This window comes from Medicago sativa, chromosome 4 (genome assembly GCF_051527215.1).
Source record: "Medicago sativa cultivar Bolivia chromosome 4, Bolivia_mono, whole genome shotgun sequence".
Classification (NCBI taxonomy): Eukaryota; Viridiplantae; Streptophyta; class Magnoliopsida; order Fabales; family Fabaceae; genus Medicago; species Medicago sativa.
The window spans coordinates 53,734,376-53,758,640 of record NC_140752.1 but is presented as its reverse complement, the minus strand read 5'-3'; the positions used below and the strand labels follow the sequence as shown (position 1 = coordinate 53,758,640).

The window sequence follows — 24,265 nt, the reverse complement described above, 5'->3', positions numbered from 1 at the left end:
CAAGAATCCTTTCTTGTGGTGATCTTCATCTTCATAGACTTATCATTTTCTAGGATTAGAAAGTGTGGCGTCCCTAAAATCTCCATTCCATTTCTTGTTTGAATCCACAAATCTGCCTAAACACCAATTCAAACCCAAAATTCACGTTTTCAACTCAAACACTAGTCAAAATTAACCCCAATTACATAATTTTCGTATTCCTTTTGCACATCACTTCATTCACAATATTTTCAGTCTATTTCTTGTGTTTCTTTGTCTATATTTAATCTTTCAGCAAGCAACTTTTATCAATTCATAATTAAAAGTCAAATATGAACAATGTTCACAAAATAGTGTTCATCATATATAAACTCTAGTTGTTGGTGAAAATTAGGTTTCACAACATTTCACATTTCATTTCATTTGGGAAGAGAAGAGATAGAAGCTTGAGAGTAGAACAAGATCAAGGGCTAGAGCTAGAGGAGGGGATTCATCATCTAGGAGCTAGATTGAGGCTTGAATTAAAGATTCTTGGTGTTAGAGGTAAGGGGGTTAGTTTTTGATCATAATTTCATCATTTTTCATTTATACCCATTTTTATGAAATTGATAAATTGAATCTAATTGCTCTGAATTCGTGCATAATTGTTGTTGTTATGATTGAGAGCATGATTTGTATGATAATTGCATGTTAGTATGTGAATTAACATGTTGAAATGTGCATTTGTGGGTATATTGTGTTCTTGAGCAATTTTGATGAAAAATGAGGTTGTGATGTTGAATTGTGCATGAATTTGTGTTCCTTAGTTGTTGTTGATGATTGTTGAACTGTTAGAATCAAAATTGTGTAACTGAAATCGTTGTTTATGGATTCATGAGGAGATTGGTGGTTATGTTGGTGTTTTGAAAGAATTTTGTGAATTTGATGAAATGAGCTATGTTGTTGTTTTTAATGCTTGAATCATGTTTGTTTAAGTGTATTGATCCTGTTTTGACCCATAAACACTTTCTGGAAGTTGATTTGGGAGTTGGGGGTTTGAAAATTGGGATTTTGGGCAAAAATGGTGTAAAAACCCGCAACTACTGAAGAAATTCGCTAGAACTGCGCTAATAGCGAAACTGTCTGGAGTTATTGCGCTAATAGCTCAAACTACGCTAATAGCGAAATTACCCAGAAACAGCTTTTCTGTTTCGCGTTCTTGCGTCTTTTTCCCTCGTTTCTGTTTTGATCTGGTCTTTGGTGTAAACATGAAAGTTGTAGATAATTTTGTTAGCTTTCCAATGGCTTTGGTTTGACTTGAAAATGATTTTTGGTTTTTGAGTTATGAGGAAAATACTCCAAGGAGGTCTTCGAGAAAATTTTACGAAAAATCCGCATAACTATTTCTAAGTCGACCCAAAACTTATGGATTGTTTCCAAACTTCAAACTTGGGTTTTATGAGTTCAATTAAGGTGTTTAATACTATCTAATCTATGAGGTGATGGATCTAACTTGTTTGGCTTTGAAAATGGAATTTTTTTTGTAAAGAGTGGAAAAGTGAGACGAACTTTGAGTTTTTCATGAATTCATCGTATTTGGCCGATGAAATGCTTATGTAAACTCTACTGTACATATAAGTGACTTGTGAGAATACATGGCATAGGCATTTGAGCTTGTAGGATTGGTTTTGGTTCATAACCTCTAATTATTTTATGTTGTGATTTTTGGAGACGAACTTGGTAGAAAATGATTTTTGAGAGCCAATTGCTTATGAATCCTTTATGGATAGATTAATATGATTATGAGATGATGTATGAATGGTTTTTGAGTGATGAATATGATGTTTGTGATCATATGTTGTATTTGTTCCTTTATTTGGATTGTAAGGAATTATGTGGAAATGTGGCAACTATATGTTGATTTATGTGGAGATGATTGGTGATGTATATATGTGACAACTATATGTTGATTGAATTGTGGATGTTATTGGTGATCTTAATTGTTGTCGATGCATATATACTAATTGAATGGTGATGAACATGTTTATGTTATGTTGTTTGTTGAACATGTTAAATGTTGATTGTTGGTGGTGAATTCATACATGCTAATATTGATGGTGATCTTGTGATGAATTCATGTATGCATAATGTTGGTGATGGTGAGGTGATTATTTTTGTGTGAACATATGCATTGAGTCGAGTCATATGTTCATGCCTTCATGACTGATGGTGGTGGATTTTATATCCAATTGAGGTGATTACGATGTTTTTGTTGCATCGAAGGTGACGACCTTGAGGTGTTTTGGTACCACATGCATCTAGAGAAGAGTGTAGAACATTGCATGCATTTGAATAATTGATGAGTTGTGTCATAATTGAATATATGACTTGGTGAATTTGTGTATTGGTGAAATTTGGTGAATGTTGTGAAGATGTGGATTGGTGTATATGTACATTGGTGAATTTTGTGGATGGTTGTGAATAATTGTATTATGCTCTAATTGCATGCCTTAATTGTTTGTGCTTATACACTTGGTGAATCAATTGATGATGGTTATTTAATAATGATGAGGTGAGATTTGTATATGTATATATATATACATATATGAGGTGGTGATGTTCTTTGATAATGATGATGGCTTGCTTATAACTTCGATATGATGAATTGTACTTGTTAAGATAAGCATGTCAGATGAGTAATGAAGTGAATAATGTTTTCATTGGTTGATGTTGATAAATGATGAGCTTTTGTTGATGACTTGATTAGAGGTACATATGCATGCTATGCTATGATATTAATGTGATAGCTTGAAATTTAAGTGATGGGGGATAATAATGATCATGTGATGCTAGTGTTCTAGGAGGAAGGGTTATGTATATGTGATACGTGTATGATACACTTGTTGATATGAACTTGGAATGATGATATGGAATGGTTTGAATGGCATGAGAATCATGAAGACTGTGAATACATGTATGATTTGTTGTTTTATATTCTTGAATATGTCTTTCATTTCCAATGTTCATGATAAATGTTTTTCGTGAATTATGATTAATGTAATACTTACCCCCAGTGGTTTCGACCGCCTACCTGTCTGTATGGATGGGTAGACGTTGTGCAGGACTAGACGCTTGGTGAGTTTGCTTGTTGGATGTTTGGACGACGGGAGCTTTTTCCGTTGTCGTGTCAGTGTCGTAGTATCTAGGCTCTGATTAGGCTTAGTGTCTATTTGATGTTTTGGATTCTGTTGCTATGTTGTTGCTATTGTCCACTTGTCGGACTTGAAGTATTTTCATATGAGGATATATTTGACCATGGCATGTATATGTTGAAGTTTATGATTTGAATTCCGCTTTGACCGTTGAAATATTATATATATATGCATGACATTAGTTGGTTTTATTTTGAGACGTAACATCTATTTCTAGAATATTTCTGATGTATTCGCGCGTTTTACCGCTTAATAGAAATAGGGTGTTACACTCCGCAAAGGTTTATTGTAAAGGGATTGAGATACGAATAAGGATATAGCCAACATGATATGAATGAAATTGATGCGATGCATTTTTTAGTATTAAATAAGTGTACAAAAAAAAGGTAAGAGGATAGGAATAAAATTGGTGCGATGCATTTTTTTAGATGGAATTTGTTAGGTTAAATTATTGCTAACCTAATACAGCAAATGAGCGGGAGAATATTAGGTTAAATTGCTGCAGACCTAACAAAATTAATAAATAAGGATATAGTCAACATGATATGAATGAAATTGGTGCGATGCATTTTTTAGATGGAATTTGTTAGGTTAAATTACTGCTAACCTAATGCTGAAAATGAGCGGGAAAATAACTTATGTCATCGATTAAACTTATGTCATCCAACCCAGCACTTCAATGAGATCCTTCATAGAATGGCATGTGTTTTTCTTTTGTTAAGTTTATTCTTTACTTTTTATTTTAAAAATGTATACATCTTAAATCATTGATATTCACTCAAAACTTTTAGATAATGACAAAATTTTAGTATTTTGCATTTCTTATCGAAGATGTTTTTAATTTGGTTTATGTTGATAAGAACATTGATGGATGAAAATGAAATTGCAATGTTTGATGGAATTCCAAATTGCGAAAAATAAGTTGTTTTAACTTTTAACTTGATTTTAATGTCGCAAAAAACTTCAACAACTTAATCAACCCAAATCAGATGTGGTTTGGTTTGATTTTTATTTTAAAAGCCAATGAAACAAAACCAAGTCAAACTGCATATTTTTTTATCTCGCGTTAGGATGCCTTTTAGCATCAAAACTGAATCAAATCGCACCACAAGCATCCTTAACTTCAACGGTAAAATTACTTACCAAATCGGGTAGGTACACGATGGGAAAAGGTGTGAACATACAACATCACCTTTAGGTACATCGGTTGGCACCCGATGTGAAAAGTCGATTTTAATGTCATTTCTGTAGTAGTGAATATTACATGTCAACTCTATAAGTGTTTATCTAAAAACAATTTGAAAAAAATCTAAAATACCATCACCCTCAACCAATTGCTAGTAAGATTGAAGATAGTAGGAAGTATTGTTCGCCATGCTAATGGAGAAACAACTACTCCATCACTAGAAGCAACCAACCAGAACGGGAACATCATCGCAACAATAGTAACCAATGAAGAACTCACAATTCAAGAACACGAATAACATAGATCCTCTACCATCTGCCCTCTAAAGATGGCTGGAGAAACCTGGAGTCCCTTGTTCCATTTTCTACCCCATCGCCTCTACATGCTCAAAAAAGAGGCTATAATCTTGAGCGCTCCACATTCACTTTGTCGCCTCCGACACAAGTTAGTGTGTGTCTCTCTACTTTTCTTGAATGGAGACACAACCAGCCTCTACTATGTGTGTGTTTGGTATGGCGGTGGCGAGAATTGATTTTGATAGAATTGAGTTTGAGAGAATTGATTTTGGTTAAAATTGAGTTTGTGGTGAATTGATTATGTTTGGATACACTTGTTTAAAAGTGATTTGAGTTGATGTTTGGATAGTTTGAATCAAAATTGATTTTGAATGTAAAATGACTGAATTATCCTTTTAATTGTATTTAAAACTAAATATCATTTTCATTTTAGATAATTATTTTAACTTATCTAAGATCATAAATTCATTTTTATTGATACATGAATTCATTTTAAATATATATTAGTTTATAAGAGTTTTTTTTTTAATTTGTTTTGTAAATTGTATTACTTTTAATATAATACAAGTGTGTCAAAAGAAAACAAACGTTTGTAAGATATTCAAATGGGTTTATAAAAAAAAATAAAAAATAGAATGGGCCTTATTTGGATTCTTTGTAATGAGAAGCCCATTGATCTTCCTTCCCTGACCTCTAGAAACGGCACTGTAGCAGAACCAAGCAGCGAAATCGCATCAGAAAAACAGGGGTAAAACTGGAAAAGAATTTGGGGCTTCTGCAGAATTGATTCTAAAAACGCAGAAGCTTGGAATTGCAGCTTCACTTCAACCCTGGAAAAGAAAACAAAGTTTCAGATCCAGTTTTAATCTTTCCCAAACAAAGTTTTTATTTTCAGCATCTACCATCACCTTGTTTTAATTACCATATTTTTAGAACTCAGATAAGAAAAGATCAAGAGCGTTATAGACTCGTATTTTGGAATGAGGGAGAAGGAGTGACTGGAAGGAGAGAATCCAGTCTGCTCCTCCTTTATATAACATAGATATAGATAAAGGTTTATTTAAAGAAAAAACAGGTAAAGGTTTAACTTCAAATTTGAAAATATTTGTATTATTAAGGACAAATTTCTAAAGAAAAATACCCGACCTTTAGATATTCCCTTAAATTATGGTATGGATAATGTGATGAGATGTCAACCATATGACATTGACCTTTACATCAATTTAGAATTAGGTTCTTCAATAAATTAGCAGAGCTTCCCAGGTGTAAGGAAAATAGACAAGTGAAGTGTAAATTTGATAGATAACGTGTTTCCGTGCAGCAGTAGCAGAAGAAAATGATTCCACCCCAAACCTTGGCTACCTGAGTGAATGTTACAACTACAATTGCAAGCATTAAAATTAGGTTATGGTAATGACTAAATTTACTGAATGGTTGGATTCATCCCAGTTCTACATGATAAACATTAAATAATTCAAAGGCTAATATATTACAGATAGGGAAAAAAAGTGTCAATCACATCCTCAATTTGTAAAAACTGTTGAGACAACATTATGGCATTGCTTTCCAAATAATCAAAGGTATGTTACTATGTTTCATCCTCTTTTCTCCTTGGTTACTTTGGCAGACATGAAAAATTCAATCATTTCGCCTCACAAGGCCATGCCGAAGTTTGAACCATTAAGGAATCTCATATAATGTGCAACACTTATTCTAGCTACCAATGAAACCTGACCGGTGAAGAATGAAAGCCAAAATGAGCATGCATATTGCAAAGACAAGGCCTGATCTTCCTAGCAACCAGTTCTTTGTTCTTTTAACACATTCAACTCCTCTTTGAACACATTCAGCTCCTCTTTGAACACATTCAGCTCCTCTTTGAAGCCTGTCCGCCCAAAGCATCTATGAAGACAATGAAAAGGTTCATCTCAGTTCTAATATAACAAAACAGCTGAAACTAAATAATTTCAAGGAACAAAACACCAATGTTATTTTATTCTAAAAAGTGATAGCTATGTGTTAGGAACCAAAGAAATTGAATTGAAAAAATGAGAGAGATCCCTCCTATGATAGTTTCCCTTTCAACAACATAGTCATTACTCTATTTACCAAGTGTTTACATATCTGAATAGAGAGAGATTCCTCCTCTGATGGTTCTCCCTTGATCAATAGAGTCACTGCTCTACCAACCAGGTGTTTACATATGTGAAGAGTTCCTCTATATCCATGTACGTGATATATCTCTAACCAATCTTAACTGCTCTAATTATCCTTTATTATGTATCCTACGGGAGGCACCCAATGGATCTACTAGGCATGACACATATGACATGCTAGGACCCGTGTTGCATATCTAAACCATGCGGCGCTATGACAGATTTTTGTGCCATGTGTGCCGTCCCACCCATTGGAAACACTGGGACTGCTAGCAGAAACCCAACATGTGTGTTATTCTGCACAGGCTCAAACCCGTAAGCAATGTTCCGCAAATCGAATGTTAACACTCCGAGTTTACCGAGCTTACGTTTTTTGGTACCAAAATCGTGTTAAGTTGGAGGTAAACTCGATTTCTGGTAAAATCAGAAAGGTTTGACAAGTTTGACTGAGTTAACACTCGATAAACTCGTTTACAGAGTTTATATAAAAAAAAGGTCCCTTTTTTGAGCCCATTTTTTTGAAAACACATTTCCTTTTCTACAAGCCAAAAGACTGAAACGTTTACCGAATACTTACCTATACAGTAACACGTTCCTGAAATGAAACGTTTCTTTTTCTTTCTTCTCTTAGTTCTCAAACCATAAACATGGGAGCACATACCAGTTAGGGTTGCGATTCAGACGGTGGAAATTCAGATTTCGATGCCGGTTAGGGTTGCGGTGGTGGTGTTTGTTGACCTTTTGAAAAAATTAACTAGTTTATTTTTTAGATAGTTTTATTAACAACTTTAGAAACCTGTGAAACTTGCTTTTTTGGATGATTTTATGGATAGCTTAAACTTAGAGACTTATGAAACTTATGATTTTGTGCGTTAATTTTTGTATTTTGATGCTAAGTCGAGCATAACATTTTATTATGGTAGTTTGGTATAATCCGCTTTTGTAATTAAGTCATATTTTACACTATTGACCTATTTACAATATTATATTAACTTATATCTGTCATGCATATAATAAATTTTATATAATTTTAAGTTTAGGTAAACTCATACGAGTTCTTGAGTAGAGTTTACGAGTCGAGTTTACCTAAGTAAAACGAGTTGAGGTAAACTCTTGAGTTGTAAAACCTTGCCCGTAAGTAATATCAACCAATAACAGAAAAGTGTATAAAGTTAGCCGCAGAATTATCTTGTACTTGTAATCAAATGTTTTACAAGCTCATATACTCTCTCACATTTGGTTACATTTCCTAGTATGGCCACACCTTCATCTTACCATCTTGTTAATCTTAGGTGCATAATTTTACTGATGAATGCAAATTTATACTATAACTTTAGACTTTGGAAAAGAAGATACCATTTTATCCAAGTTCTCCAGTAAGAATGACATCGCCTTTGGAAAAGAAGATACCATTTTATCCAAGTTCTCCAGTAAGAATGACATCGCCTGCAGAGCTTTTGCTGCTGCTTCTGGTGAAAGCTTGAAACCAAATTGCTCTCCCATGTTTGCCATCACTTCTGGGCTCATATTTTTAACCATTGATGTGAACATCTGCAAAACAACATAAACTTAGAAATTAAAATAAGGAAACAAACATAATAATACACATCAGACTGTGTGCAAGATATAAATTATGTATAGTACTTCCGGAAAGAAAAACACAAGTGCACAGCATTGACCAGGATGAAAGTAAATCTCAGACATGAAATGTAACGACTAAAAACCAAAGCAAATAATTAAAGGTTATACTTAATAAGAAATTACCAATTACTCCCTCGGGTCAAATATTTAATTAAAAAAATGATGCACACCTCTTAAGAAAAGTTGGTTAACTGCATCTAAGTGATGAAAAGATAATCATATATCTTATTTTGACCATATATGTAAAAAATGAAATATGGATGGCTTAAACTTAGAGACTTATGAAACTTATGATTTTGTGCGTTAATTTTTGTATTTTGATGCTAAGTTGAGCATAACATTTTATTATGGTAGTTTGGTATAATCCGCTTTTGTAATTAAGTCATATTTTACACTATTGACCTATTTACAATATTATATTAACTTATATCTGTCATGCATATAATAAATTTTATATAATTTTAAGTTTAGGTAAACTCATACGAGTTCTCGAGTAGAGTTTACGAGTCGAGTTTACCTAAGTAAAACGAGTTGAGGTAAACTCTCGAGTTGTAAAACCTTGCCCGTAAGTAATATCAACCAATAACAGAAAAGTGTATAAAGTTAGCCGCAGAATTATCTTGTACTTGTATTCAAATGTTTTACAAGCTCATATACTCTCTCACATTTGGTTACATTTCCTAGTATGGCCACACCTTCATCTTACCATCTTGTTAATCTTAGGTGCATAATTTTATTGATGAATGCAAATTTATACTATAACTTTAGACTTTGGAAAAGAAGATACCATTTTATCCAAGTTCTCCAGTAAGAATGACATCGCCTGCAGAGCTTTTGCTGCTGCTTCTGGTGAAAGCTTGAAACCAAATTGCTCTCCCATGTTTGCCATCACTTCTGGGCTCATATTTTTAACCATTGATGTGAACATCTGCAAAACAACATAAACTTAGAAATTAAAATAAGGAAACAAACATAATAATACACATCAGACTGTGTGCAAGATATAAATTATGTATAGTACTTCGGAAAGAAAAACACAAGTGCACAGCATTGACCAGGATGAAAGTAAATCTCAGACATGGAATGTAACGACTAAAAACCAAAGCAAATAATTAAAGGTTATACTTAATAAGAAATTACCAATTACTCCCTCGGGTCAAATATTTAATTAAAAAAATGATGCACACCTCTTAAGAAAAGTTGGTTAACTGCATCTAAGTGATGAAAAGATAATCATATATCTTATTTTGACCATATATGTAAAAAATGAAATTTATTGCAAAACCAATAAAAACACAAGTTTGTTCGCCTTCTCATGTTAAATAAAACTGCAACTTTTGGCATTCCTTGCATTTTTTGGAATATAATATACAAATATAATTGGAAAGATGAATTAAAATTTAATTCAAGAGAAATTTTGGAATAACAGCATTAAATGATTAAACAGAATTGATGGTTGAATTTTGCTTATATTTAAGACACCAATTTTAAATATTTTATCACTGGTATACGAGACTAGAGGGAGTACTAACTAGTAACATATGAGAGGTGAAAGATGAAATTTGGTTGCATTTATTCTAGCCAGGCATGTAGAGGAAGGATGCTGATAATTTAATGCGCTTTATGAACATACCTGCCGCATAGATGGATCTACCATCTGGTTTCTCATCTGTTCTTGTAAATCAATACTTGAGGATGGGAAGTTTGGCTCTGAAGCATTTCTAATATTTGAAAACGCATTGTTAGAAGGACTTGGTTCTCCAAAAGCACGAGTGGTGCTTGAAGATGGGAAGTTTGACTGTGAAACATTTCTTTCATTCTTGTCCACAGCTGCTGATGATGGATTAGATTCTTTCCCTTTCAGTAAGGATGCCATTTCAAACGTCTCCTTAAGCTCATCTGGTGGCATTTTACTCATCATATCACTTGCAGTTTTAAACATATCGGGTGTCACGTTGGGAGGACTAGATTCTGGGTTGAAAGGAGAATTAGAGGAACCTCCTCCAAAAAATGGGTTGACCCCTTCTAATGAAGATGCCATGTCAAGCACTTTCTGAAGTTCCTCAATCATTTCCGAGGATGCTTTAATCATATCTGGAGACACATCTTGTCCATTATTTAAAGAAGCCAGAGTGGCAGGATCGACATTTGATATGAAGTTTTGGAATGATCTGTATAATAAAAAGAGATGGCGATCAATTTTCTAGACTAATGATTATTATCAAAACATTAAAACAAAATGTGCTTTGCACATTTACGAAACTTCCAACTACCTGATGGCTTCTAGTTCTTTTTTCAGTGTATCTAAACTCTCTGAAGTTGATTTTGGATTCCCGTTGTTAGCTATACTTTTACTCTTAGAAGAGTCACGGAACTTTTTTGGTTGATCAACTTTCTGTTCAGAAGAAGAGCTTCTGTTGTTTCCAGAAGGCACATTCTCGTCTTCTTCAGTTATTTCTTCATTTACTAATTCTACATGCATGATTCAAAAAAGGTTAAATCTGACATCCATTAAAAACTTAGAGCCATGAGGCTAGGAGTAAATGAAGGGTTCAAAAGGAAAAGAGGAGGGGAACACATACTTCTGGGTGCACAATCACCACCTTCCTTTATCAACTTCTTTTTTTTATTTTTTTTTTTATTTTTTTTTGAATTGGCACCTTCCTTTATCAACTGTTCCTTGGTATCCCTGAAACAAACAGCTGATGACATCAAACAGGAGTCCAAACTCTAAAGACCGAGTTCCCCCCTTTTTTAAAAAAAGAAGTTATCCTAAAAAGAAAATAATTATATTCTCTAATTAATTACAGAAGAGGAATGGAGGAAGAACACCAGTTTACTTCAACCGTATCAACTCCTTTATTAGAGGACAACCATTAATCAATCGAAAAGACAAAACTGTGAACGCGTTACAGATATACTTCATTCAGCATCCAATCCATTGTTTACATTGATTGATTGAACGATGAATTGATTGTAGAATTTGATGAAAGCCACCCATAATTAGAGAATTGTCAATCACAACAGTCATAAATATAGATGTATCATATATGTCATATGTAGATGAACGAATAATTATGTATGCAGGTATGTGAAAGGGAGCAAGATCACACCGTAAAAGATCTGCAATTGTCTTATTGCCAGAAGAAACTTCAGCTGCATTGCTCAAATCAGAAACGGCTTCCTACACAAACCAGGAATGCCATTAAATATTGATGTGAACAAACATACACTTGACAACTCTAATACGAAGAGCTATTTGAGTAACTTGAAGCTTACATGTAGCTGGCCTAGTTCCTTATACGCTTGACCTCTTCGATAAAGAGCCTTGGGGTTCTTTGCATCATATACTAAAACCTACCATAGTTAGAAGTGCATTAATGCATTGCTGAGATGAAACAGTCAATTTTCAGAACAGAGTATATTCATAGCAGGTTAAAATCAAATATAATATTCGCATTGTATCAGAGTAGAGTAGCAATCCTATTTTTACATAATACAATTATTATGTAAATTTCTTTAGTCTCCTTGGCTGATAAATTTTCCCAAAATAATATCATTGCTTACATGTTGGAGATGGCAATTAACATCCCATTGCAATGACAAAATGAAAGGAATTATGTGTACCTCAGAACCTTCTTTTATGCATTCTTCATACTGCCTTGTCTTCAAGTAACAGGACATCAAGTTTAGTGACAGCGCCAAAAGAAGCTTTCTACTTTGAAAAGATGGGATCTCTTTAATGTTTTCCTTAGCCTGGAATGTAAAATTAAATCAACACATGATCGACTTTAAAACTGATAATTTCCTTTAGTCTCAAAATAGAGATAAACAAGAAAAAAAAGGTGCCAAGGTAACAGTTAAGTAAAGTTCACCTACCAGCTTATACTTCTGCAAAGCATTAACGAACTTCCCTTGACTGTGAAGTACATTTCCCTGTAAAATTTAATTTTAAATCATCAAGACAACCACTAGACTAGACACTAACTGGTTTAACAGAAAATAAAAAATTGTAATCAGTTATTAGAGTAGTACAAAGGGTGTGTTTGATTTGTAAAAGATTGGATACTGGACAGAACAGTACTGAACAAGTGACTGAGTTACAGGACAACTTTTTGTCTTGCATCATGTTTGATGGTCGATACACAGGACAAATAGTTTTGTCTTGAACCTTGTTTGATATGTTAATGTACAAGACAAAATATTGCAAATTTTACGATAATACCCTTTATGACGTGCAATGTTTGATTTTTCACTGTGCAAAGACAAACGAAATTTTAAAACTTTTAATTATTTTATTTATTTTTCCAATATTACCAACACACTTAACAATTAATTTATTTTTCCAATATTACCAACACACTTAACAATTATTAGAACAATTTAAATTTGATTAACACGTTTATATATATTATCAACTACATCATATTATATAATTTTTAACAAAGAAAAAACGTGACATCATAAGCATCATGAAACCAAGGAAGGAAAAGTGACACACACAAAGTAGGGAAGGAACGAAAAATATAAAACTGCAAAAGCCAATGGATAATTGAAAGAATTTCCTGAAGACGAGAGTTTATTAAAAGAAATAGAAGTAATGAAGGGATAAAATAGTATTTTTCATTTCAGTAAACACGGGACAAAACTTTGTCCACTGCTTTAGCGCCGTACAAGAAAAGAGGAAGTTGTCCAGTGCATCACTTCCTATTTTGTGCTGTCCTTTATTGCTTTTCTAAATCAAACGATGGACAAATATTTTTGTCCTGTCCAGTGCTTCATTTTTTTACAAATCAAACGCACCCAAAGAGTAACACTTCATATCTTTTGGCAATGACACCATGCATATTTCCGATCAGACCATTCATTCTATCATTCTATGGAAGCTACTTTATTCAAATGTAATTCCATTTATGGATCCTTCTTGAAGCCGAAATAATTGAGGAAAAGAGTTTTCCTCAAGGCTTCATAATTTGGTTAATTTGGGTTTTAAAAATTAAGGACGAATATATGCAGATAGTCAGATACTATGCTTCCATCATGAAAAATCGGAACGTTATAGATACCCAATTCTCAGCGACACTTTGAAATTACAAAAGGGTGTACTACGAGAATTGTGGAACTTACTCCAAACTTCTTGTATCATTCAGATTCATCTCATGTCACACACATCAATATGAAAAAGAAAATAAAAAAGACCATGGCTTGTGTTTCATGTTTTACAAAGACACCTGATATATATTACTACTGACCTGGTTCTTCAACATCTCAGCATAAGCACACATAGCTGCTACTTCAGCACTGCTTTCTGAAGCCATCCTCATCAACTCTGGATCAGACATCATCTATATTTCCACAACAACAAAATGCAACAATCAAGTCTCCACATTATATCAATAAGAACATATACTTCTAAAGGCAAAAAGTCCTAATCCTAAATACTTACTCAGCTTCAAAAAACAATGCATAATATCTTAAACATTCAAATTCAAAACTCCAAAAAACACACATATTAATGTGTGTTTGGTTATGCAGCGACAAAAGTTGATTTTGAGTTAACTGATTATGTAAAACTGATTTTGGCTATAAGTCAATTTGAGGTAAAGTGATTTATGTTTGGATAATGTAGAATTTGTAGATCTGTTTAATTGGTTGTGTGCCTAATGAGACCACACTGAGTGCTTATTTATAATCATACCATGTGTACACAATAAGATAAGTAGATAACATAATGAATACAATAAATAAACAATCAAAATACTAATGGATTCTTAATATGTTCATGTAAAAAGTGTGTTAAACAATAAATTTGAGTGCAAAAAATCAATTCTAAAATCAAAAGCTGATCCAATTCCAAGCTCCTAATCATAGATACTAAGATTCCAATTTTGTTAAATAACAGCTCCAACAGCATTATAGCGATGTAACATAGCAGAATTTGAACAAATCACCATTGTATTTAGTACAAACTATCTTCAAATGGCGGCTATAGCACCGTTGTGCAGCGGAATTTGAACAAACAACTATTTTCCGCGATCTGCGATTGAAAATCTATCGTAAACATTCAAATTTAAATCTCCACAATCAATTTAAAAACAACATAACAAGATCAAACCAAAACAATAAATACTACTCCCTCCGTTCCTTTTTAAGTGTCTTTTTAGAAAATTAACACAAAAATAGCGATGTGTATTTTTGCACATTTTCTTCCTATTATACCCTCATTTTAATCCACCAATAAATTTCTATTTTTTTGCACACACTTTATCTTTTCAATAAATTTAATATGTTATCTTCCTCTCGTAACAAACAATTGTCATTTATTCCAACAAATTCCTTTTTTTTGCGCGCTTTCTCTCTTAACAAACAATTGTCAATTTTTTAAATATTTTAAGTCAATATAAAAATTATTCCAACTTCACATTAATCAAAAGTTAAGAAAAAATTAACTTTCTTCCAACTTCTTTAATTAAAGTTAAGGCTTAAACTATGACTTCAACCAATGCTAGAGTCACACTTGAAATTTTTAACAATTGATACTCATCCTATTTATAGAAGTTTAACTCTTCTTGGAACCATTGTTTGCAACAAAATTTTGTTTAAATTTGAAGATAAAAAAAACAAACTTTGTTTTTAAAAAAGCAAACAAACTCTGATTTAAAAAAAAAAAAAAAAAAAACAAACTCTAGTTTTCCAAATAGATAGTATTAATTAGTTTTATTGAGAAAAAAAGTAATTGACAAAGGGTATAATTGACAAATTGTGTCCTTAAAATACCAAAAAGACAGTTAAATAGGAGCGAAAAATTCACCCTAAGAAAACACTTAAAAAGGAACCGAGGGAGTATTGAATTATTAAAAAAAAAAAAGGTAAGATTGCTGAATTAACAATGAAATTGAATTTCTTATAACATCATAACAACAATTATGAAACATAATTCTACAAATAAACATGCAAATCACCAAAAAAAAAGTAAAAACCTGTTGTTGGATCCTGGCCATATCAGCAGGTGACATACGACTCATCTGTTCTTGAGCCATTCGGATCAAATCAGGATCCATCATACCGTTAAACATTTTGAATTATGATCGAAATCGAAAATTGGAGATTGAAAACGAAAACGATAAGAGAGAAAGTGTGTAGTTTTGGGTTGTTTGAGAAATAGGGAAAGTACAAGAGAATGATGAGTATATGAACCAAATTTAGAGGTGCGTTTTAGATGGATGGTATTTATAGGAAGGGAGGGTTGAAAAACCATTGATGATAGTAAAAAAACGAGGAAAAACACGTGTTATAAAGCTGACCATCGCCCAAAACGTTTATAAAACGTTTTCTTTCTGGTGCAGACCACCGGCTAAAACTTATGGTGCAGTCCGGAATATATAATCCGGATATGTATTTCGGAAAAATACGATAATGGGGTGTACCAAAGGGAAACTTGGGACTTTGTGTATGGTGAGGGTTGGTTCGGATTTTAAAATCCGGATTGCTTCAGCATTGGATTCTTCTATGTGACCCACATTGCACCGACAATTTTTGTGGTCTACAGCGCCCAAATAACTCTATAAATAGGGATCCCTGTTTTCATTACAAGTAAACTACACCATAAAAAAATCATGGAATTCCCTGGCTTTGATCCGAACACCAAGCTAGCGGCAGGCTACTACAACGGTGGAACACCACCCCATCTGTTTAGGATTCGCGATGATGTCACCCTCTCCGGGTTGAAGGATGAGCCGGATCAAATCAACCGTCAACTCAACCACAGAGACACGAGGAGGGTGGTCTGTGTTGAATATCGATGTCCATTGTCCGACTTAGCCGGATCTCTTCTCTTCAGCCAGATGAAACTCACAAACGACGGCGACTTGAGAACCATGTTCGCTGTCTTTGGTCAGCACACCACTAGAGGACCGATCGAGTTGGACGCTTCGTTGGTTAAATCTGCTGAACAAATTCTGAAAAGTTTGCACCGGCCCAGGAACTACGAAGAGATCAGGGCTCTGCTGGAGGGACCAGAGGAGGAAGAAGTCAGTTTAGATTATTCGTGATAATGTGTTATGTTTTATTTAATTGCGTGTTAGTTATGTGTTGTTAAATTATGTTTTTAATAATATATTTTTTTTTTGACAAAGTTTTTAATAATATATATATATATATATATATATATATATATATATATATATATATATTATTTTAACTTTCATTATGTTTTAATTTACGTCAAAGATGTTCATTTAATCGATAAAATAACCAAAGATATGCTTTTCGGATTACGAAATCCTGAATAACATAGGGAAGTGTATTCCGGAAAACGAAATCCGGAATGCCTCAGCATAAGATTCTTTTCTATGGACCACATTGCGCCAAGAGTTTATGTGGTCCACAACATCCAAGGACCTCTATAAATACATCATATCCAGTTTTCACCTTCAATACCATCAAAACACACAAACACACCAAAGAAAACCATGCAAATTTTTGTCATTAAGCTGAGGATCTTTCTCATGCTGTCGCGAATGGATGAGTTAGCTCTCTATTTGACGGCATGATGAAGATCCTCAGCATGCTGTCAAAAATATATAGATAGTCCTTGATGCCTCCTTGATAGATAGATAACTCAAAAATATCAAGAGGTTTCTATGAGTTAGATCTTGCTGCCTGCCAGATGAATATGTCATTTGGCAAGCCAGCAGGATCTAACTCAAAGAAATCCTCTTGAAAACACCTTGTCTTTCTTCATTGTGTTGCAGATCTAACTCCAAAGAAGAGGTTCTTATGAACTCGATAATGTCGGCCTGCTGATTGTAGCATGTCAGTTGACAGGCCAGCAGGATTGAGTTCAAAAGCTCCTCTTCGAACACCTTCCCAAAAGATTCATTATTTATGTTATTATGGTTTTTTTAACTGTTTATTTGTCTTATGTTGCTTTTCTTTATGTTATGTATCTTTGATTTATTTTTTTTCCAAGGCATTCGCAACGAAAACGATCCAAATAAAGGGTCTGGTGCAGTTCGGACTTTATAATCCAGAACAACTGCATGCATTCTAGATTGTAAAATCCGGAAACCCTCAGTAACATTTTGGTTGGCTGGTGACGTTTCACCAAAAGTTAGGCCAGTTAGTGGAGTTCGAATGCTTTTTTTACGGTTTTGAATGTGGAACACGTTTTATTGGAATGTAATTAAGACCTATGACTTATATTAGGCTATAAAAAGGCTTGGATCTTCAACATTTTCCTTCATTCTTTTTCACCTCCTTTCTTACATTTTCTTCAATTTTCTTAAGTTTTTTAGGTAGCTTTTAGGAGTGTTTGTAGTGTCATGGTCATTGTTGACTGCTCATACGACCCCTGCAATTGCATTGCAGATTATGCGAGGTCGTATAACGGTCAACAGAGACCGTTGACATCAAAGAGAGGCACAAAATATTCATATCGTATTTGTCCGGATTATGATTTCCGGAAACGCTAACAATCTGTTCCGAATTACGTAATCCGGATCAGGGGTATTTTTCGAATTTTTGCAGGGCGCGCGAGAAGGTAGCAGGGTGGAAAAGGTAACAGTCAAAATAAATTGAGAAAGTAGAGATGGATATGCGGTTGGTTCTTTCTTTTAAAATTACTCCCTAGACCCTACACTCCAACTATATAACTATTCCCTCCGTTTTAAAATCAATGTTGATTTAGTCGATTGCATATAGATTAAGAAATGGAATGAAATAATCATTAGGCATAACACTTTTATTAAACTGCCCTTACTTTATAAGAAAAAGACAAACTTAAAGTTGTATTGAAAATTGTGTGAGAGAAAAATTTGAGTATATGTTGAGGGTAAAGTTGGAAGAAGTTGTATTGAAAATGTAAAGTGACATTCCTTTTGAAACAATTTTTTTTGGCTAAAGTGACATTCATTTTGAAGCTAAGGGAGTAAAATATACTCCAACAATTTTTTTTCCAATTTATCTTTTATCTGATATTTGTTTTAATCTTTTATTTTTTGTTTTAGTTTTTTATCTGATGTTTGTTTTAGTCATTATCTTTTGAGTTGTGTTATTTAAACATCCATATATGTGACAACTTTTATGACAACCTTTTCAATAATTGCAAATATCGTAATGTTGAAGTCATTGTTCCATTGCAGTTATTAAAAATGCTTATTCCACCTTTTCAATAAGCATTTTACAATAAGCATTTTCAATAAGCATTATCTTTTGGAATAAGCATTTTTAATAATTCCACCTTTTCCATAAGCATTATCTTTAGGAATAAGCATTTTATCTACATTTTATCTTTTGGAATAAGCATTTTTACAAACATTAAACCTTTTCAATAATTGCAAATATCGTAACTTTTGTGTCATTTTTCAACCTTTTCAATAATTGCAATGGAATAAGCATTATCTTTTGGAATAATTGCAAATGTTAAGTCTTCTTAACCAAGCAAAGTTGTATCGTAGTGAAGACCTTATTCATCGTAAAAATAGCTGGAAATCAAGTTGCAACACATCAGATGCGGGGCCATAAGTCTCAAAACCATCACCAATCAATCAAGAAAAACAAAAGATCGAATTGTTATAGTTTGTTCACTTGAGTGTGTTTGTGTAAATGCCTAACTTAATATGTGAAGTCCTGATACTTCAAAATGGATGACGTGTCGTATCTCATGCGTATCCTGCACCGATACCTGCCCGATACGTATCAGGAGAATATCTGAAGATTAAATTTTATTTTTTTAAAAATAATTATCCGATACTTCTCGATAAGTTTCAGGAGAGTATCCGATAATTATCATGCACTGATACATGCCTCAATATTTCCCAATTAATGTTAACTAAAATAACTTAACCCTTGAGTACTGTCGTGTTCTTTTTTGGATATAATGCTTCTTTTTTGGATCGATAAAGTATATCACTAATTGATATAATATTGCACTGATGGTGCTCTTTTTTGGATATATTATGTATGTAATTGACTAATCATCACTCTCTTAATCATCAATATTATTTATATTTATGTTGATGTGCTACAAACCTATGACTGGTTTCTTTTGTTTGTTAATATATTTGCATATTAAAAAATGGTTATAATTATATTGTACATTTAATTATATAATTTTTTTATTAACGTATCCCAGCCGTATCGTATCTTGATTTTTGAAATTTTTCCGTATCGGTATATCGGTGCAGTATCGTATCCTTATCGGTCTCGTATCCAGAATTCACAGCTTTTAATCACTAGAGAATGCACGAAGTCATAAGTGCTTAGACTATAAATATGTTTAGTTTGCCTTGATTTTATACCATTTCACCATAAAAATTTGTATAGCACTCTTGTAATTTATGTTTGTTATTTTCAATAAAAGTTCTTTATTTATTTCTTGTTTTCTTTTACTTTAGTAGCAAGCTCATCACTATGATGAGTAAGTAGCTTTCCTCTTCGTGTTTGGATAATGGAAAGTAGTCCTTGGATGAACCTCTTTGTCTTTGGATAATGGAAAGTAGTCCTGGGATGAACTTTACATGATCCCTTTCTTTTCTTTTGTTATAGATTTCAAAATTTAGTCCAATCTTATTTTTTGGTTTAATTGGACTTTTGGTCCACTAAGTAATTTGTTCTTTTTCATTTTGGTCCCATAACTCATAAAATCAACACTTCGGTCCCTCATGTTTTGTTCCGTCAGTCAAAAAGGTCCCTAACCGTTAACTTTAACTTCAAATGTCTATGGTGGACCAACCTTAAGAGTGTGAAAGGGAGATGCGAGTATGTTCCTATGAGAGATGCGAGTATGTGAAAGGGAGCAAGATCACACCATAAAAGATCTGCAATTGTATCATCGCCAGAAGACACTTCAACTGCATTGCTCAAATCAGAAACGGCTTCCTACACAAACCAGGAATGCCATTAAATATTGATGTGAACAAACATACACCGACAACTCTAATACGAAGAGCTATTTGAGTCACTTGAAGCTTACATGTAGCTGGCCTAGTTCCTTATACGCTTGACCTCTTCGATAAAGAGCCTTGAGGTTCTTTGCATCATATACTAAAACCTACGATAGTTATAAGAGCATTAATGCATTGCTGGGATGAAACAGTCAATTTTCAGAACAGAAAGTAAATTCATAGCAGGTTAAAATCAAATGTATAATATTTGCATTGTATCAGAGTAGAGTAGCAATCCTATTTTTACATGATACAATTATTATGTAAATTTCTTTAGTCTCCTTGGCTGATAAATTTTCCAAAAATAATATCACTGCTTACATGTTGCAATTAAAATTTACTATTAACATCCCATTGCAATGACAAAATGAAAGGAATTATGTGTACCTCAGAACCTTCTTTTATGCATTCTTCATACTGCCTTGTCTTCAAGTAACAGGACATCAAGTTTAGTGATAGCGCCAAAAGAAGCTTTCTACTTTGAAAAGATGGAATCTCTTTAATGTTTTCCTTAGCCTGGAATGTAAAATTAAATTAAAACATGATAGACTTTAAAACTGATAATTTCCTTTAGTCCAAAATAGAGATAAACAAGAAGATAAAAAAAGGTGCCAAGGTAACAGTTAAGTAAAGTTCACCTACCAGCTTATACTTCTGCAAAGCATCAACGAACTTCCCTTGACTGTGAAGTACATTTCCCTGTAAAATTTAATTTCAAATCATCAAGACAACCACTAGACTAGACACCAACTGGTTTAACAGAAAATAAAAAATTGTAATCAGTTATTAGAGTAGTACAAAGAGTAACACTTCATATCTTTTGGCAATGACACCATGTATATTTCCGATCAGACCATTCATTCTATCATTCTATGGAAGCTACTTTATTCAAATGTAATTCCATTTATGGATCCTTCTTGAAGCCGAAATAATTGAGGAAAAGGGTTTTCCTCAAGGCTTCATAATTTGGATTTTCAGCTGAAAAGTTGGGTTTTAAAAATTAAGGACGAATATATGCAGATAGTCAGATACTATGCTTCCATCATGAAAAATCGGAACATGCAGATAGTCAGATACTATGCTTCCATCATGAAAAATCGGAACGTGATAGATTCCCAATTCTCAGCGACACTTTGAAATTACAAAAGGGTGTACTACGAGAATTGTGGAACTTACTCCGAACTTCTTGTATCCTTCGGATTCATCTCATGTCACACACATCAATATGAAAAAGAAAATAAAAAAGACCATGGCTTGGGTTTCATGTTTTACAAAGACAACTGATATATATATTACTACTGACCTGGTTCTTCAACATCTCAGCCCCACTCAATTGATATTTGACCTGAGCATCAGCATGAGCACGCATAGCTGCTACTTCTTCGGGCGATGCATTAGCCATCTTCTGACCAATCTCAGCCATCTCTTCAGGCCGTGTATGCTTTAACTGTTCAGCGGCCATTTTAAAATCTTGAGGATTCATATTCTTCATGCTTTCTGAAGCCATCCTCATCAACTCTGGATTAGACATCATCTATATTTCCACAACAACAACAGCAAACTACATCAATTAAGTCTCCACATTATATCAATAAGAACATATACTTCTAAAGGCAAAAAGTCCCAATCCTAAATACTAAGACTCAGCTTAAAAAAACAATGCATAATATCTTAAACATTCAAACTCAAAACTCCAAAAAACACACATATTAATGTGTGTTAGGTTATCCAGCGACAAAATTGATTTTGAGTTAATTGATTCTGTAAAACTGATTCTGGCTAAAAGTCAGTTGAAGGTAAAGTGCCCAATGAGACCACACTGAGTGCTTATTTATAATCATACCATGTGTACACAATAAGATAACATAATGAATACAATAAATATATAATCAAAATACTAATTGATTCTTAATATGTTCATGTAAACGTGTGTTAAACAATAAATTTGAGTGCAAAAAAATCAATTCTAGAATCAAAAACTCCAATTCCAAGCTTCAAATTAGAATCAGTTTCGGAGGCAAAAAGTCCTAATCATAGATACTAAGATTCCAATTTTGTTAAATAACAGCTCCAACAACATTATAGCGTTATAACATAACAGAATTTGAACAAATCACACTATTGTATTTAGTACAAACTATCTTCAAATTGTAGCTATAGCACCGGAATTTGAACAAACAACTATTTTCCGCGATCTGCGATTGAAAATCTATCTTAAACATTCAAATTTAAATCTCCTCAATCAATTAAAAAACAACATAACAAGATCAAACCAAAACAATAAAAACTATTGAATTGTCACCAAAAAAATCTATGATTGGTGAATTAACAATGAAATTGAGCCATAATAACAATTATGAAACATAATTCGACAAATAACATGCAAATCACGAAGGAAAAAAACTACAAACCTGTTGTTGGATCCGAGCCATATCAGCAGGTGACATACGACTCATCTGTTCTTGAGCAATTCGGATCAAATCAGGATCCATCATACCGTTAAACATTTTGAATTATGATCGAAATCGAAAATTGAGATTGAAAACGAAAACGAAAACGAAAACGAAAACGATGAGAGAGAAACTGTGTTGTTTGTGATTCTCTCTCTCTCTTTATCTTTCTACTTTATAAGTTGGAAAGGTTAATGAAGATTCTTGTTATGGCATTTAGGGTGGGACAGGGAAAGATTCTCCTACCATGGGAAAGTTGAATTTTTACCATCAGATCAGAGAGATGTATTGATCTTATTATGGTCTAACTACACTTTATTTTGTTTTCTTTCTCTTTCACATTTCTTCATCCTATGGATCTGGAATTTTATAGTTTAACCCTCCACCAACACATCATCACCGCCGTCTCCGACGCCGGCGTCGAAATCTTCATCTCCGACACCGTTATCCCTTCCGACGCCTCCTTCCTCGACCTCTCCGTCAACTTCAACTCGCAACTGTTTCCTCCCCGTTGTTCACTCCCACACTCCCCGTCCTCCCTTCACTGTTCATTATTCATCTTCTACGCTAAAACAAATAATAAATAAAAAATTCAATTAGTTTGATCAAACAATAAATCCAACCCTCTCTCCCACCCATCTTTCTTCAATTTCAGATTTGAAACAAAAACAATAGATCTGATCAACAAAAAAACTTCTCTCTTACCATGGAGATATATATTTTTTTCTTACTGCACTTGAAAGAAGATTGGGTAGCGGTAATAAGGGGAAAAAGAAGAGGAATTGTAGAGCAACGTTTTTTTATACTCATTAATTTTCTTTTTGAAATTAAGTTTAGATTTGATGAGTTTTAGTTTAGAGTTGTTGTGGATGTACCGTAAACATGGTTTCTATACTCTTCTTTTTGTTGAATTTTTTCAGTTTTTTTCTTTTCAGAAGGGCAATGAACCAAAATATTTCAATGAAAATGTTTTATTTTTTTTTCCCTTTCAATAACAAATGTAATTAAAATAACGTGAAGGAAGATTGTTTAATGGCAAAGGTTGAAGACTAAAATTAAACATGGTGGTGGTTGGGTGGTTCTGTTCTTGAAGGTGGAGAGAGGAGGTAGAGAGAGATTGAGGGGATCTGGTATTGACAGACCATAGTAAATCTGTGTTCTTAAATAAATCTAATGGTTTAATATAACTTTCCCATGGTGGAAAAATCTTCCTCTGGTCCACCCTAAATGCCACCGATTGGGTGTTATGGGTTGTATGGATTGAGAAATAGGGAAAGTACAAAGAGAATGAAAATATATGAAACAAAATTTAGAGGTGCGCCTACCAAAGTTGAAAAGAAAGAGAAAAATCAAAAATTGAGAAAGTAAAGATGGATATGCGGTTGGTTGTTTCTTTTAAAACTAGACCTCATATTGACGGC

General features: G+C 33.4%; 1 protein-coding gene across 11 annotated transcripts; it reads right to left on the bottom strand.

Annotated features, from left to right (window-relative positions):
• Window positions 1-6,052: 6,052 nt before the first annotated feature.
• On the bottom strand, window positions 6,053-22,990 carry LOC146929843 (outer envelope protein 61-like). 11 transcript variants are annotated; one of them, XM_085701562.1, is made up of 18 exons: window positions 22,806-22,990; window positions 21,698-21,928; window positions 21,037-21,093; window positions 20,782-20,910; window positions 20,424-20,501; window positions 20,184-20,329; window positions 14,401-14,486; window positions 13,702-13,794; window positions 12,329-12,385; window positions 12,077-12,205; window positions 11,729-11,806; window positions 11,563-11,633; window positions 11,032-11,138; window positions 10,723-10,921; window positions 10,083-10,620; window positions 9,237-9,377; window positions 8,165-8,359; window positions 6,053-6,554 (listed from the first exon to the last, which is right to left on the bottom strand). In XM_085701562.1, the coding sequence occupies exons 7-18, from the start codon at window positions 14,401-14,403 to the stop codon at window positions 6,366-6,368; spliced, it is 1,800 nt and encodes a 599-aa protein (XP_085557688.1). In that variant the 5' UTR covers window positions 14,404-14,486; window positions 20,184-20,329; window positions 20,424-20,501; window positions 20,782-20,910; window positions 21,037-21,093; window positions 21,698-21,928; window positions 22,806-22,990; the 3' UTR covers window positions 6,053-6,365. The 11 variants fall into 11 exon arrangements, with proteins under 11 accessions (XP_085557688.1, XP_085557689.1, XP_085557691.1 ...); XM_085701563.1 differs by having other exon boundaries at window positions 20,259-20,329; XM_085701565.1 differs by lacking the exon at window positions 14,401-14,486.
• Window positions 22,991-24,265: the final 1,275 nt, after the last annotated feature.

What these genes read in the sequence shown, in the direction of transcription:
- LOC146929843 (XM_085701557.1), bottom strand. Translation starts at nt 22,901, where the DNA reads ATGTTTAACGGTATGATGGATCCTGATTTGATCCGAATTGCTCAAGAA. An exon ending in CTGAGATGTTGAAGAACCAG is followed by an intron (nt 21,094 to 21,697) that starts GTCAGTAGTAAT and finishes TAAATTTTACAG; the next exon opens with GGAAATGTACTTCACAGTCA. An exon ending in TGGAGAACTTGGATAAAATG is followed by an intron (nt 6,555 to 8,164) that starts GTATCTTCTTTT and finishes TTGTCTTCATAG; the next exon opens with ATGCTTTGGGCGGACAGGCT.